Below are 15,245 nucleotides of genomic sequence, written 5' to 3'. Positions count from 1 at the left end.
TCGTCATCGATAACACAAAATGCAATCAAGTTAATTGCAATCGATCTGTGCACTAAGCTATTTTTGTTTTCCATTTTTCAATTTTTTTTTTTTTTGATTATTTTCCATTTGAAAATTATAATTGTTCGTGTCGTGTGCAGAAAGTCTCAAGGAATTGTCTCAGGCTACAAAAAAAAGAGAATAAAGAATAGAGAAAAAAAAGTTTTTTATTCTTTTGTTAGTTTTTTTGTTGTTGTACTTGTTTGAGTTAAGTTAAAAGGATTTATATGCACATGGCAGTAAGTTAAGGACAAAAGAAAAAGAAAATATTTTCCTTCATTTGACTTGTCATTTAACATTTTAATTGATTTTCCTAAGTTATTTGATATCCTTAAAAAAAGGAAGTCTTCAATTACAATTCGTTATCACAAGTGTCAGAAGTGGGATGCAAATTATAGAGAATAGACATTTCTTTGGAAATTTATGTAGGTTATGTGTCAAGTAAATAATTTCTTGTATCAAATTTAAATGAATTGAATATTTATTCCAAGAATTCAGAGTCAATGAACTTGAAAAGTTTTTAATAGACCTACTACGAATATTGTAAACTTTTGCGAACTTTGGTTTTCCATAGTACTACAAACAAAGAGATGACCAGGTCGCTAAACAAGAAATTTAGCCTTTTTCATCACCTTATAATGCTGAAAACTATCTTTGAAAGAACAGATGAACTAATCTTTTCTAATTTTATGATCTCTAGGTATATTTTCTATGCCAAGGCCCTAGTTGTATCTCGTCGTAGATTATATGCGCTTTAAGCTGCCATGTTAAGGATCTAGACTAAGAAGATTAGTCTCAGTCCACAGCATGTTCTATGTATTTGCTAGATATTCACAGGAGCCATTCCTATGAAGCATAATGCATCATAATTGTTTCCCTTTGATACACCAGAGTTCTAAGACACTTTATGAGTTGTTTTTAAAACCCATCAGTAAACTAGAAATTTTAATTCATGCTTTAAATAACTTGAAATCGTTTATTTACTAAGATGCCATTCGTACACAATCAAGAGATTCAATATAATCCATGATTTTAATAAAATCCCAACTTAACTGTAAAACCCTACCTCTTGATCAAATATCAATTTAATGAAATTCGCACTTGTATGTAATAACCTTTTTACCACTTTTTAACCACCACCGCACCGTCTTTACTGAGCTGATTTACAAAAGTGCCATAGATAATGCAGCCCTCGATTTTATTTGATATGTGAAAGACATACATATGTAGGTACAAGAAAACTTTATTGAAGTAAGATAAGAGCCAAAAACAAAATCTATCTTCTAGCTTAATTACATTTTTCTTTCTAAACCATCGCATCCCTTTTTGTCGTTCTTCTTCGACTAGGTGTCGATTTTCTTTCTTGTGTTTTCTTTCATTTTCATTTTATTTGCCATTCAAGCAGATTTTCCACCCATTAAACGCAACCGTGTGACACTTTATTGAAATTAAAATCCTTCAACTTTGTGTCCGATATGTACTCTATGCTCACCTCACACCCCTTATATATATTCTCGCTTGCTCAAGCTGCTCAAGTATCCATCTAATCCCTGCACTTAACACGACAAAACAATAGGACAACACAAGAGCACTTTGTGTCTGCAGGCTTTCGTGTATAATATCCTCCCTTCAGCTAGCCATCAGCTATCAGCCATATCGTACGTAGTATTAAACTGCTGCTGCACACAGCAATGGCAACAGCTCCGAGTACCGAGTACCAGCTTGTATATCCGTATCCGCATTTAGTTACACACGGTTACTTTGTTGGGTAAATACGAAACTCCCTTGTCGAGGGGAGTCAGACGTTTTATATGCGAGGACTATCTGGACAACGACAGTTTTTCTACATCGCTGTCGCGCGCTTTGACGTCACTTGGCGTGTCCTATCACAAGGATCTGGGTCCTTTTTTTGTTTTAATTTTTATTGAAACAAAAGAAGAACAAAAAATACGTACCCATAATGGACTTCATCTCTTGAAAAAACTTCCAGCATATAAACACAATCACAAAAGAAGGGTGTTGTTGATGATGGCTATACAGAGACCGACTGTACCACTTGAGAGTCGAGTCCAAACCATTCTCTTAAACACATATAACACTTGCCCTCGTCTCTTCAATGGAGGGCAGAAAAAAAAACAGCAGAAAACATAGAAACGGACGTTGCGAAATCAAATAAAAATCATCAAGTGCATCAACATCACGAGAAATTTTGAAGTGCAAGTCCTCGTCCTGGCATCATTGCACATCATTCGTGCTTTCTGTATACCTACAATGCGTTTTAAGGAAAGTGTTCCATTGTTAAATGTTGTTGTTCCCAATTCATAAAATGTTGGGTCAAAGTATGTACATAACTCTTACAACACCGGTCTAGCACCTTAGCACTGGATCGGTTCAATAAAGTTGATACACTTTTTAAATAAGTGTTGAAATACAACAACTTTCTCTAGGATCTGAAAGGAAGGACACCTTCCAAATACACTTCAAAATGTTTTTCTCTTTTGCGATTAATATTTTTTTTAATTTCCTTTGTTAACAAAAATTCAATTATTTTGTGAACAATTTTTGCTCCTTCTTCTCTCTCCTCTCAAAATGAGATGAATTCCAATATATAGTCAGAAAAGACAAATGATTGATTTTATACTCGTACGGCACGGTGGCGCGCTGGCGTGTCGGCGGTGAGGAGTAAGCTTTGTATCGATGATGAAAAATGATGATGGTGATGATGTCCTTTATGGTGTACTGGTAGAAAAGCGAAAACCATTGTGAAGGCTTTTGTTTTGCTTTTTGTTTTTATATGTTTATCTGTTCACAGGATTTATTTTTTAAATCTATTTGTGTATATGAAAAAAATCGGGATGATATTGAAAGGATTTTCATATTTTTTCAAGTGCTTGTTTGGTAGGCTTGTATATTTTTTGTTGTTTTTGTTTAAGTTGATGAATGACGAACGAGTTATATGATTTCAATTGCTGAGTGATGGGAATCAATTTCATGGTTTTTTTTGGACAGTTTTTCAGTTCACTTTAGCGAATGACAAGAAATTGAAAATGAAAATAATAATGGTGTTTTTTTTTCAATTGATGTACCTTTAAGGCAAATTGTGTGTTTTTTTTAAGAGCTATGTATAACTCTGACTGTTGTCAATTTTATTCATATTTTGAAATAAATGGAAATATGATTTTTGTTTGAATAAGAATTATGTAGAACAAGTATTAATAAAAAAGATAAGATTGTTTTGAAAGAATATATTGATATATGAAGCTATACTTTTGCTAGACTTTCTTTTAGCATATAATTGAAATTAACCTTCAAACTTTGCCTACATAACGTCAAGATCATCTTTTGTAGTTGTGCTTTTATTTATGTACATCAAAAAATTATTTAATTTTTGAAATTTGCCCAATGTGAGCTGTCCCATTTCAAAATTATGGTACATAGCATTTCCTTCCCATATCACATTGGTGAATTTCACCACAAGTCCTTTAATTTTTTAATTTCCTTAAAAATGGCGCCCAACGTGAGATGTCCCATTTTAAAATTAAGGTGAAACATTTTTAATTTGTACTTTGTAAAAAAGACTTAATTAAATCAACAGCGTTGTTTGTGATGCCTGAAAGCAAGCGATTTGTTCAGTAGAATTTATTTTATTAAACAAAATGGCGCCCAATGTGAGCTGTCGCATTTCAAAATCAATTTACGAAATTGTTAAAATAGGCTCCATTAAGACAAAATATTAATTTGTGATGCCTGAAAGTATAGCATTTCTTTCCCATATCGATTATCCCATAGCATTTATTGTTTTAATTTCTTAAAAAAATGGCGCCCAATGCAACATTTCTTGTTTTTTTTTTTTTTGTAAAATTGACTTAATTAAGTCAATAGCATAAATTCTGATTCCTGAAAGCAAGAGCTTCATTCAGAAAAATTAATTTCTTAAAACAGTGTGCGCTGTACCATTTCAAAATTAAAGTACAATTTTTTTAATTTGTTTGTAAAATATGCTAAGTTTAGTAAAAAGAGTAGCTTGTGACGCCAGAAATCATAATACTTCCTTTACAAAAAATTAGCGCCAAATGTGAGACAGTATTTTTTCCATTTATGCGTTCTTCAAACTGTTTCTTTTTTTAAATTCAGGTTTTTTTTCAACCAACGCACCAAAACAGCATAGGAAAAGGGTGCACTTAATGTTATCTTTTTGTTTCTAATAAATAAAAACCAGGATTGATCAAACCTATGAAATAATTCGTAGTACCCAAAGTCATATTATTGGTCTGATGTAAAAATAAATCAAATCAAAGAAGGATGTCCTTTTAGAATATTTTTCTTTTTCCTAATTAGACCCCAACATACGAATAAAAGTACTTTAACAATATTATAAGCATGCCCGTTTTTACTGTTGGTATATCACATATCAACCTGAATACAAAAATGTAAATAAATGTTACACTTTTGTTATCAAACTGACAAAAAGAGGATATTCAAAAAATATCTGTGATTACACTGCCATTTCAAATATGCAAATTTAATCTCTACTTAATTTAATTTTCCCAAATATCAAGAAAAATTTATCATTCAAAATACCGAATGTATCTGAGCTGCAAAGATAAAATCTTATACCTGCTAATATAAAAAAAATTATTCAAACAAGTGTAGTGTCAATTAGTAATTCAATCTCTTTTTTGTAGATCGACAAAATAATCCAAAAAAGTGAATTTATAAATACCAAAGAAAAAATTACAATCTCATCTAAAGTGTACTTGGCTGCAACAACAACACAATTATTAAATTATATCAACAAAACAACAAAATTCCATTAAATTTAAACCAAAACCTTATATAGAAAACAATATAAATATAATTATTTACAACAACAAAAAATAATGTTTCATACCAGGTAATACCCCATAATTAACTCAATCCCCCTTCTTCTCTCTTCTTTTTTTTAATTCTGCATCCCACAACAACCACATTCAACAAAAAATAAAATTAAAAAAAAAAAAAAACAACCACAAAACCAATGCTGCACAACAACAACAAAATTAATCACACATCGGAAACCATTTTTTAATGAACCTCGACGTGAACCGAACGAAATGCTTTCACACGCTTTAAACATATAATTTCGCTCTTCATCAAAATAATATCGTCAATATTGGAAAATTATATATTGAATTCAACATTACTGCTGCGATTAATTTCATCCCCTCTTTGCTGATGAATACAAATTTATAAAAAAAATTATATACACATAATTTTATCGATGTAAAATCACAACATCCCATGGTTGTTGTATTTATTTAATTCGATATCTTCCTGCTGCACTGTATATAATTTTGTTTTATTCCGCAAAACATATATATCACATATCTGTTCACCTAACTATAATGATGATGATGACATCGCATTTATTAACTCACCTCGTTATAACTGATGATTTTCGGCTCAAAAAAATGTCCTTAACAAATGATTGAATATCCTTAATAAAAAATTAGAAAAAAAAAAGAAATTGAAAACTGAGCGAAAACTATATGATTCAAAATGAATATTCAACATGAAAATAAAGCAAAAATTTATAAATAAAAAAGAAAGCTAAAGATAGCAGAAAGAATTTAGAAAGAATTCAAGAAGAAATTTGAAGAAGAGAAGACAGATAAAATAGAAAATAGAAAACTGAGCGAAAATCATTGATCTTTCCCCTTTTTGTCTAAAACTTATCATTTATTTTCATTTTAAGTAAATGATGGGGCTGCAAATGGTAGTACTGCCATCAGCTGCCAGTATTGTTGCAGTCATCTCATTTATACTGGTAATCATTGGAAGACCTGATGTTATTGATGCAGTCCGTGAGTACAATTTTATATTTTATATTATTAAATCATAAAATAATAACTTTTAATGCCTTATTGAAGACAGAAGAATATGTTTGCTTGCAAAGAATTGTATTTAAATTTTGTATATTTTACTTTTTTGAATTTTCAAACTTTTTAGGTTGTTCTGGAGAAAAAAGTCTAATCAAAAATAACACCACGATAGAAAACTCCTTACATATATTTTTTTCATTTCGCCTTCTATGGAATTTCCTTTATTTTGTATCTTTTCACGTAGTTTCTGTTTTTTTTTAACTTCACTTCATTATTATTTGCTCTGTGTTCTGTGGTGGAATGAGGAGGAATAACGTTGGTGAAAAAACGTTGGTACTTTTCAAAACAAGACTGAATACAAAAGAACAATGACCTCCCATTGAGGAGTATTTAAATTAGAAAAAAGAAAACAAGAACAACTAGCCAAGCATAAAATTAAAATTCTTAATTAAACTATAAGTTGTTTTGTATAGTTATTTATTTCATGTTGGTATTTTATTGGTTTTACTGGTTTGTAAATTAGTTTTGAAGGAAATGTTTCATTTTAAAGTAAATCGTGTTTTTCTTTTTGTTGAAGTTTATTCATATAAATGGTGAAGAGGGCGTTTTTGGTGTTTGATGAGTATTTTGTTTTTAATTTTCGACCTGGCAATGGTAAGGTTTTCATTGAGTAACTTGAATGTTTAACAACAATTGAAGCAAAATTGGTGCCGATGAGAAATAAACTTGAATGCTGAAATAATTGTATGCATACGATGTATTCAACTATTCATTAACAAAAGATATGTTAAATGGCGCCCAACGCCGGATTTTGAATTACTTTTGGATATAATGTCAATGCTAGATTGTAAATTGTTTTCAAAGATTCTTCCTAGCTATCAATTAAATGTATTTTTTACAAATGTTCAGATTTCAAGTAGGGCTAGATGAATGCAAGGCTCTAAATGCAAGCCTCATTATTTGAACTTCCAAACCACATTTTTAAAGGTTTTAAAAGTTAAAGCATAAACTATTTGAGCCTCCTGCCAAAAAATATACGAATCATCACTGGTAGATCCACTTATTTTGCCTTAACTGTAGTTTATCAAAGTATTAAACTTGAAATCGATTTGATTTAATGAAACCCGTAATATTGCTTTTATAATGCAATTGAAAATGTTTCCTAAAACGTTTCAATTTGGTTGTGAATTTTCAATTAACAAAAACTTAACGCTTTATTATAGTACATATTTAATTTTACTCTTAATACTTTTAATAAAAAAAAAAAACACCCGTAGAAAATTCGTTACTTAAAAGCCGTTAGACAAGAAATTATATTTTAATTTAGCTTAAAACCTTTTTTTTTACATACATCGTAACCGTTAAAAATCATTGAACTCTTGATTATCTAAATATTATGGAGTTATGTGTGTTGGCGTATATACCTATAATCTTATATCCATCGTTTACCTTGTCCAAATGAGATTTAATGTAAAATCTCATAAAGTTACATGAAAAGGACCCTAAACAAAAAATAAAAAAACAAAAATTATGCCAAATTACAAAGCAACCAAATTTCAAAAAACACAAAAAATTCCTCATGATTATTGTTTGTAATATCTATTTACCCGTAAGCATCATTTTCTTATACCTTCATTCATCCTTATTTAATGTGGAAGTGGTTTGGTTGTGGGCTTGAGATGAAGAACAAAACAAATAAATAGGAGGGGGTAGGAAAAAACCAATCCACCCGGAAAATTACGCCTCGAGGATTTTGTTTCGTGTTTCTGTTTTTTTTTTTTTGTTGTTTTTGTTTATTATTAAACCCAGCAGGGAGATTGAGCTTGCTCTAAATGAAAAAGAATCTAGTCTAGCAGCCATTTGCTTTTGCTCTTTGGCATATTGGCAAATGTTCTTCCTTCCCATTTGTTCCCATTCCCATTCCCATGCCCGCCATTGCATACTGCCACCTGTGCTTCTTATTTTTTTATCCGCACTCCTTAGCCCCCGGTCTTAAAAGCGTCCTAGCTAGCAAGTTCTTTCTTTGACTTCACTGCCTTACTTTTTTATTTTGAGACGATAGAGAGATGGGTGTAGGGTGTGTGGTGTGTTCGTATTCCTGTTAGCCTTTCAACGACACGGGAAGAACTTTTATTTTTCATTATACTGTTTTGTTTAGGGATATTTATTGGGGTATGTTTGTATAGACAGAGGGAGTGTCGTTTTGCTATGGAATTTTTTGTTGGTCTTTCTTTAAGATTGTTTTCTAACATAATATCGCAAAATCACACCTGGATATCTTCAAGGTGGGAAAATTCCACCTTTTTGTTTTTGCCATCGAACACTACCAACAAGACCACGAAGACGACGACAACGCGACGACTGCCGCGTGCCATAACAAAACCAAGATACAATTTTCTTGGTGTGTGTCTTCTTTAATGTCCTGTTGTACAGTTACTGTGTATTATATTCTGTCTATGAGAGGTAAAATTCTATTTGAGGAGTCCTCGCGCACTTATTGATGTCGTTTACATCTCACTTTTCGGCTTCAAAACAATTCTGATACACACAGTATGAGACCTGGGGTTTTTGGTTTTTGTGTTTTTTTTTCTTTCTTTCGTTGCTGCTCTCTGTTTTCTGAAAGCTTGTGTATATATTTCAAAATAAACCTAACCTAACTTTTTTGTGTGTGTTCATTCTAATGGAATTCTTTTTCTTTTTTCTTGTCTATACACACGGTTGGAGGTCGGGTCGTCAGAGGAAGAAGATACTATGGTTAATATTTTATGCCTGATAATTAAGTTATGAATTCAGTTTGTTTTTTCTTTCTTCTTTGTAAACAGAGTTCGTAGCGACATGCAGAGAAAACCAACCGAAGGAAGACGACAATAATGTTGTTAAATATTTATTTGGATTTTACTGTTTTTTCTTTGTTTTTATTTTTGGAAGTTTGAAATTGAATATTTTAGGTTTTATTTTTGTTGATTTAAGCTTTTCTTTAAGAGTACACATTTTATGGAAAAAAATTCTTAAATTTGAATTTTTTTAACTGGCGCCCAACGTGAGTTCTTTAACTTCAATTAATATTTGCAAATATTTGTTTATGCACTTCCGCTGAGGGGTCCGATGATGTCTTGCAAAAGGTGTCTTAAATCAATGAACGTGAAGTTAAAATGGCGCCCAGCTCAGTCAAATAATACATGAACAAATTTGTAAGTGTATTTTAAAGCAAAGTTCAGTTCAAATTGCGCCCAGCATAATTATGATATATTTAATTGTTACTGTATTTCAATGGTTTAAATGCGAACAAAATTATGTCAAACACGTCGATCGAGTCCTACGTGAATGCTTTTTAGTTTTCCGTTGCTAACAAAAATAAAATTAACTAACCGCTAAAACATTTTGTTAGTTTTTTATTTCTGTTTGAGTTTGACTTAAGACTATTTTTTCCAAATGTATGTATGTGGAAATGATTGAAAGAGGTTAATAGAAAACTAATTAATTTTCCATGATTTTCAAATAAACCCAACATTCGTGTCTTACAAAACGAGACTTTATGTTGTTTTCTTGATAACCTTGTTATTCTAGAGTAGAATTTAATTTCCACATAAACAAAAAATAACATTAATTTTATGCAAATTTTCAACCATTTTCCTTGTTCCTTTTTTATTATACAAAATCCTCCCTCATCATAATGTGAACTCACGTTCAAATACAAAATTTAATTCATTTCGGTTTATTGAATTATTTTCTACCAGCATTCAAAATAAAAACACAAGAACTCTCAAATTAAATTGTTCTCCCTTTTATCCTTTTTTATTTTGCTATTCTACTTCAAAAAAGAAACCTAAAATCACTGTTTTCTAAGTCGTCAAAACAGAGAACAGAGAATTCCCATAAAGTAGTTAAATATCTTTAGATTACCTGAAATGATTTCAAAATTAAAACAACATCAAACAGAAGTTAAAAAAACAACAACAAAACAAAATGAACGTTACAAAATGAAAAAAACTAAACAATAAAATTTTAATTACAAGCAAATTACATCCATTTTGTGAGCTGCCAACCATAAAGTTTTATTTACTTCTTTCTCTTTCACTCATTTCAAAACTAATTAAACTTATCTCTTGGATATTTTCAAATACAGCCCTACAGGTTTAGGAGGTTAAGTTTTAAGTTGTTGGTTACAGTCTTTTGCTAAATAAAAATAAAATAAATAACAATTCAACAACAACGACACGATGGGTTTTCAGTTTGTGTTGTTTTCATTATTTGTTGTTGTTTTTGATTTAAAATGAAAAACGAACATCAATTTAATTGCACAACCTTTCAAGATTTTAAACTACCACTACCACCACCATCAACCATCCTTAACATCAAAATAATGTGCAAGGGTATATTTTCTAGAGCGTGAAATATACTTTTTGTTAACTCGTTACTTTTTCTGTTCTGTTAAGTACGGAGAAGGATTGTCAGAAGACTTTCAGCGGAAACCAAACGCAAGGATCCGATAAGAGCCATTCAATTGTAAGATTTGATGGTGAAGTGGATTTTTGAAAATAAAAAATAATAATCAGGTGGCTGCATGTGACGTGATACATACAACTTGAACGTTTACCCCTTAGAAATCCGAAAAAATCAAAAAGTTTGCTTATGTACACAGGTAAATCCTTAAGTGAACAAGCATGGGATGGGAAATTGAGTTGATGGATTCTTTTTAAAATATTGACACTTCAAAATATAAGCTTTAATTCGGGCTTAAAAATGGGGCTCAAAGTTCAATCGAATGATTTTTCATAGTCCATTATATTCAAGTTATTCAAAAACGCGAAACTCAAAAATCAGGATTTTAAAGTTATTTTATGTTACTTCAAATTCTCCAAATAATATTCAAATGATCAAATTTTGAAATACAAATTGTTTGTATTCCGATTCTTAAGATATTTTGTAAAGATTATATGCTTCCTTGTTTTTAAATGGCGCCCAACTAATCTCACATAAGAGTTGGTTTTCTAAATTTTTTATAACAATTCTTACAGAACATTTGCAATATCGTGTCTGATTTTTAAGTTTTCTAAGCAACGCCTTAGTCACTGATTAAGCATCGATTCTTGTTGATTGTGTCTTAATTTTAAGTTTTCTACTATTTAAAAAAATATGCCCCTATGTTGAGCACAACTTATTGTGGTTTTTCAGTGTACAATAGTGCTTAGTATTTGAAGAGTTATATTATCGATTTAATTTGTGTTAGTAAATAAAACAAATTCTGAAATTCAATAGATTTCTTACATACACATTTTTTGTTAAATTTAAAATGGCGCCCAACTTTCAAAGAATTATTTAGTTTAATTTTATGTTTAATTTAAAAATGTTTTACATTTGAGAATGTAATTTATTCTTCGCTTCGATTTTATTTTGAAGGAATTGTAGTAAAATTTTGTTTAAGATTTTCATTGCTTACAATTTTAAAAATAAAGCTCAAATTATGATTCCTCATTTTATGATAAATCGAACCTTTTTGCCTTAAGGCTGAGAATATTAATCACTTTATGGGTTTCAATTAACTTGTAAACTATCATAAAGCTTTAAAACCTCATTGTAGGTTATACTTCTGCGTTAACAAACTTGAAAGTTTATCAACTCCTGAGCTACTACTAAGTAACTTTTTTGTTTAATTATTCATCGAACCACCATCTTGTCGATCTTTGATATAGCATTGTAACTTTCTCTATCGTTCGTCCCCAAGGAATACTACAAAAAAAGTAAAAATAAAACGAAAACTTTATTCCTTCAAAAGTTCATCTTCTCGATTGTTATTAATTAATGAAGCCTCTTTAATCACATTAATCAGATTAATATTCAATAAGCTCGAGTCCCAGTTGATAATAATAATCAATGTAAAAAAAACAAATTTATCGGGGAACAAACATCTCCGCATAATCTTTCAATCTCACGTATCAAATAATATTAAAAGTTAAAAATAAATTCACCAGAATAGCAAACAAAGAAAAAACTAAAAAAATAAGATTGAATGAAAATCTTCTTTTCATATCATTTTCCTATTTTTCCCTTCTTTTTTTTTAAATAAACAGAAGAAGAAATTAAAATGAAGTTTCATCTTGTTTTCGTGCGTTGTGGGCGTTCAGGAAAAATGGGAAACTAACTTTTTTTTGCATTTTTCCTTGCCTTTCCTTTCTGTTAGATATTTTCCCCTTGAAAGTAGTAAAAGTTACCTAATTGAAAATTTAACTTTTCAAACAGAATAAAGTATATACAAGAAAAAAAAATTAAGTTCTCTACTTCTGCTATTTCTACTACTTCTTTCTTATTTTTGGAAAGATCCTTCTCTATAGCAGTAGGGAACTGAAGTTTATAGAGCAAGCAAGCCAAGAGTTTAGTTTAGCAGCAGCTTGCTAGGTGGTGCACCTTACTGTGCAAAAGATAAATGTTTCCTTTTAAGAGCTGATTTAACTCACTCAAAAAGAAACAGAAGTGTTCTCGAAAAACTTTTTCATAAACAGTTTTCTTTTGGTGAAATTTAAATAATATATTTGTATACTATTTATGAGACAAAATAAAAATATGAGGAAAAATAATAATAATATAGGTAGAATAAAGTTTCATATAAAAAATATAGTTTCAAAAGTTTGTTTGTTGGGCGCCATTTAAAAAAAAAATATTATATTTGAATTTATGACTAATATAAGAATAATCCTTCGGTTCAGAAACTAGTGTATTGTAATAAGTATAATCGTATATTTCAATAGTATATCCCACTAGACAACTTTGAGTGGTGAAGTCAATAATCTTCAGATCAAACTACTAAATTATGGTGAGTAAAATTCTTAAATATTAAATTATATTACTCGATTGTTTACAGCTAGGTTCGATTTAAGTGCCATTAAATTCAATTTTATTCAAATATAAACTCTTACCGATTTATTAATAATGCATAGAAAACAAGTTGAACTATAGGCAATTATTTGAAATGTAAAAACCTGCATCCTTTCTAAGGACTATTGAAAATTAATGTTCTTTTGCATTTTGTATATTTCTGTTTGTAATCCTTTTCAAATTTGTATTATGCTTTCAACCCATTACGCGATTCCATTTCCAAGGAATAGTCCTTTTAATAAATTATTTGTTTTATTCTTTCTCTGTTGGGCGCCACTTAAGATATGTTTCCTTTTTAAAAAATAGAAAGTTTAAGTTTTTGTTTTTTCAAAAACTAATTAAAAATACTTAAACCCACAAACAAAATAAAATAGTAAACATTTTCCTATTACCTTACCTTAAAAACTTTGCACAAACACAACCTTGTAACTCTCTCATTCTACTGTATAGATCATAATCCGCCTAAAATAAACTTATTTTCAATTTAGAATAATTTTATATGCTCTTCCATAAAGTTTTCTGCCGTGAACTAATTTTGAAACTAAGAACTTTTCAAATTTCTTCGATAAACGACAAAGCAAGCACCTATACCGTGCAAATACTTTATTTAGGGAAAAAGATCCACAGATAATAATAATAGCGTTGATGATGATGATGATGCTATGATGATAACGATAGCGACACGATAAGGATGAAGATGAAAATTCCTGAATCATCATCTCGAAAACCCACAAACAGCACCAACTAACACATACACAAATTATTTAGTCGGCAGGATGAAAGTTAAAGAAAATTAAAAAAAAATAACTTAGCTTTTGAGTTCGTCGATCTACCGCATCCTCTTAAAAAAGTCATTTAAAATTTTCGTGAAACGCAAGCCAAAATCATCATTTTCATATAATCATCCCTCTCGATGCCCTTCAGCCTGCAGGTCACAGCCTCATTCACAACTTCTAACTCCCACTCTCTCTCTCATTCTCTCTCGTCATCGTGCTTATCGCTTGGAGTTAATTTATTTCAATTACTTGCAGCAATGTAATCGGGGTGTAGATTTATACCCGATAAGGGTTTCGCGCGATATATATACCGCGGGTAAGTTGTGCTGAATGGTGATGGTGGTCTAGAACATAGCGCTAAATGGGCGTGTATTTGCATCAGCTAGCATCTAAATTGCAAAAGTTTAAATTACTATTTTTGATACTGTACCCTACCTATACTTGTGTTTTTTTTTTTTGTTGTGTGATTGTATGTTCGTGTTAGTGTGGTTTAGTATGATGGGGTTGTTTGTGGTAGGTGCATCGGCCAACATGCTTCCAAGGAGTAAACAGCAAGCTTAACAAATAAATTCAATTCAAGGCTGCAGCTGTTGTGCACTGTGCACTGTGCAGTTTACAGAGTGCAGGTGGGTGCTCTTTGAAAGAGTTTTGCGAGGTGAAAGCAAACTTAAACTAAGGCCAAACAAATTTTGGGAGGAAAAGGATGAGCTGGGAACTTCGAGTATCTATGTTTCGAAAAACAAACAATGTTTGGCATTTGGCTCTTTCCTGTGTGCGTCATCATCTCAAAGTGTCTGTCGTCGTTTGTATCACCCTACATTGCTAATTTTAGCTGCAATATAAGAGCTTCAACCCACTCACCATCACCTCACTATACCACTAGTAGCAGTAGCAGCAGCAGCCATTTTGCCATGTTGACATGCTGACATTAAGTGCATAGTCCTTTCGTTTAACCCTCACTCCTTCATATAGCTTCTGTATAAAGGTAGGCTACAGATCCATCAGTGTATACGAGAGTTTGTGCTGGATAAACATCGCGAGCTTGTTTATCCACAAGAGTGACCTCCCAAATTGTGTATCTCCTCCATCGAACCATATTGACAAACGGTATCTACATAGCATATATGAGATAAGGGCGCATTGCCGCCATTTTCTTTCCTGGCCCTATTCACAATATATACATACGTATACGATTTCCTAGATAGCTAATGCAATCTTTGACGTATTTATGATGTTAATGGGCTGGCGGTGGTGTAGTGTGGCACATCAATATAGAAACAAAGGAACTATACCACCCGACATACATACTCCTTCCTACATACCCTTACAACAGGATGGGTCAGAGTGTAGATGACTCTGTCTTTAGCTGGGCTGAGCTGTTTCAGTTGAAGGCTTTAAGTGTCCATTCTTGTTGTTCTATATATCTAAACCAGTCAACTGCGAAAAATACAAAAACATTAACCCTGGCAATGGTTTTGTGTTTTATAATATCGTTGATTGCAAACGTGGCTAACTCATTCCACCTGCTGCTGGCCGCCACTGCTTCCTCCACAGCCATACTGCTGCTGACGAAAGCAATTAAATTCAAGGGAATGCTGCTGCAGCTGTTCCCGCACTGAGTGTACTGGCTTCTGTTACTTTTATACCTACTGCTGTGCCTACAAATTCATCCCCGGTAATGGGCTTGTTAGCTGTT

The 15,245-nt window shown here is 31.4% G+C and overlaps 1 protein-coding gene across 9 annotated transcripts in view; it reads left to right on the top strand.

Annotated features, from left to right (window-relative positions):
- The window catches only part of LOC129943354 (tyrosine-protein phosphatase Lar), a 421,011-nt gene that overhangs the window by 51,328 nt on the left and 354,438 nt on the right, over positions 1 to 15,245 (top strand). For 6 of the 9 annotated variants that reach the window (XM_056052723.1, XM_056052721.1, XM_056052724.1 and 3 more), the window contains exon 2: positions 5,532 to 5,882. In XM_056052723.1, the coding sequence (XP_055908698.1) occupies positions 5,777 to 5,882 (106 nt within the window). In that variant the 5' untranslated portion in view covers positions 5,532 to 5,776. Of the gene's footprint in view, positions 1 to 3,962; positions 5,883 to 15,245 lie in introns of those variants that run through there. The other 3 variants (XM_056052720.1, XM_056052718.1, XM_056052719.1) reach the window with 2 other exon arrangements.

Source organism: Eupeodes corollae, chromosome 1 (genome assembly GCF_945859685.1).
Source record: "Eupeodes corollae chromosome 1, idEupCoro1.1, whole genome shotgun sequence".
NCBI lineage: Eukaryota > Metazoa > Arthropoda > Insecta > Diptera > Syrphidae > Eupeodes > Eupeodes corollae.
This window is presented reverse-complemented; position numbering and strand designations above follow the sequence as displayed.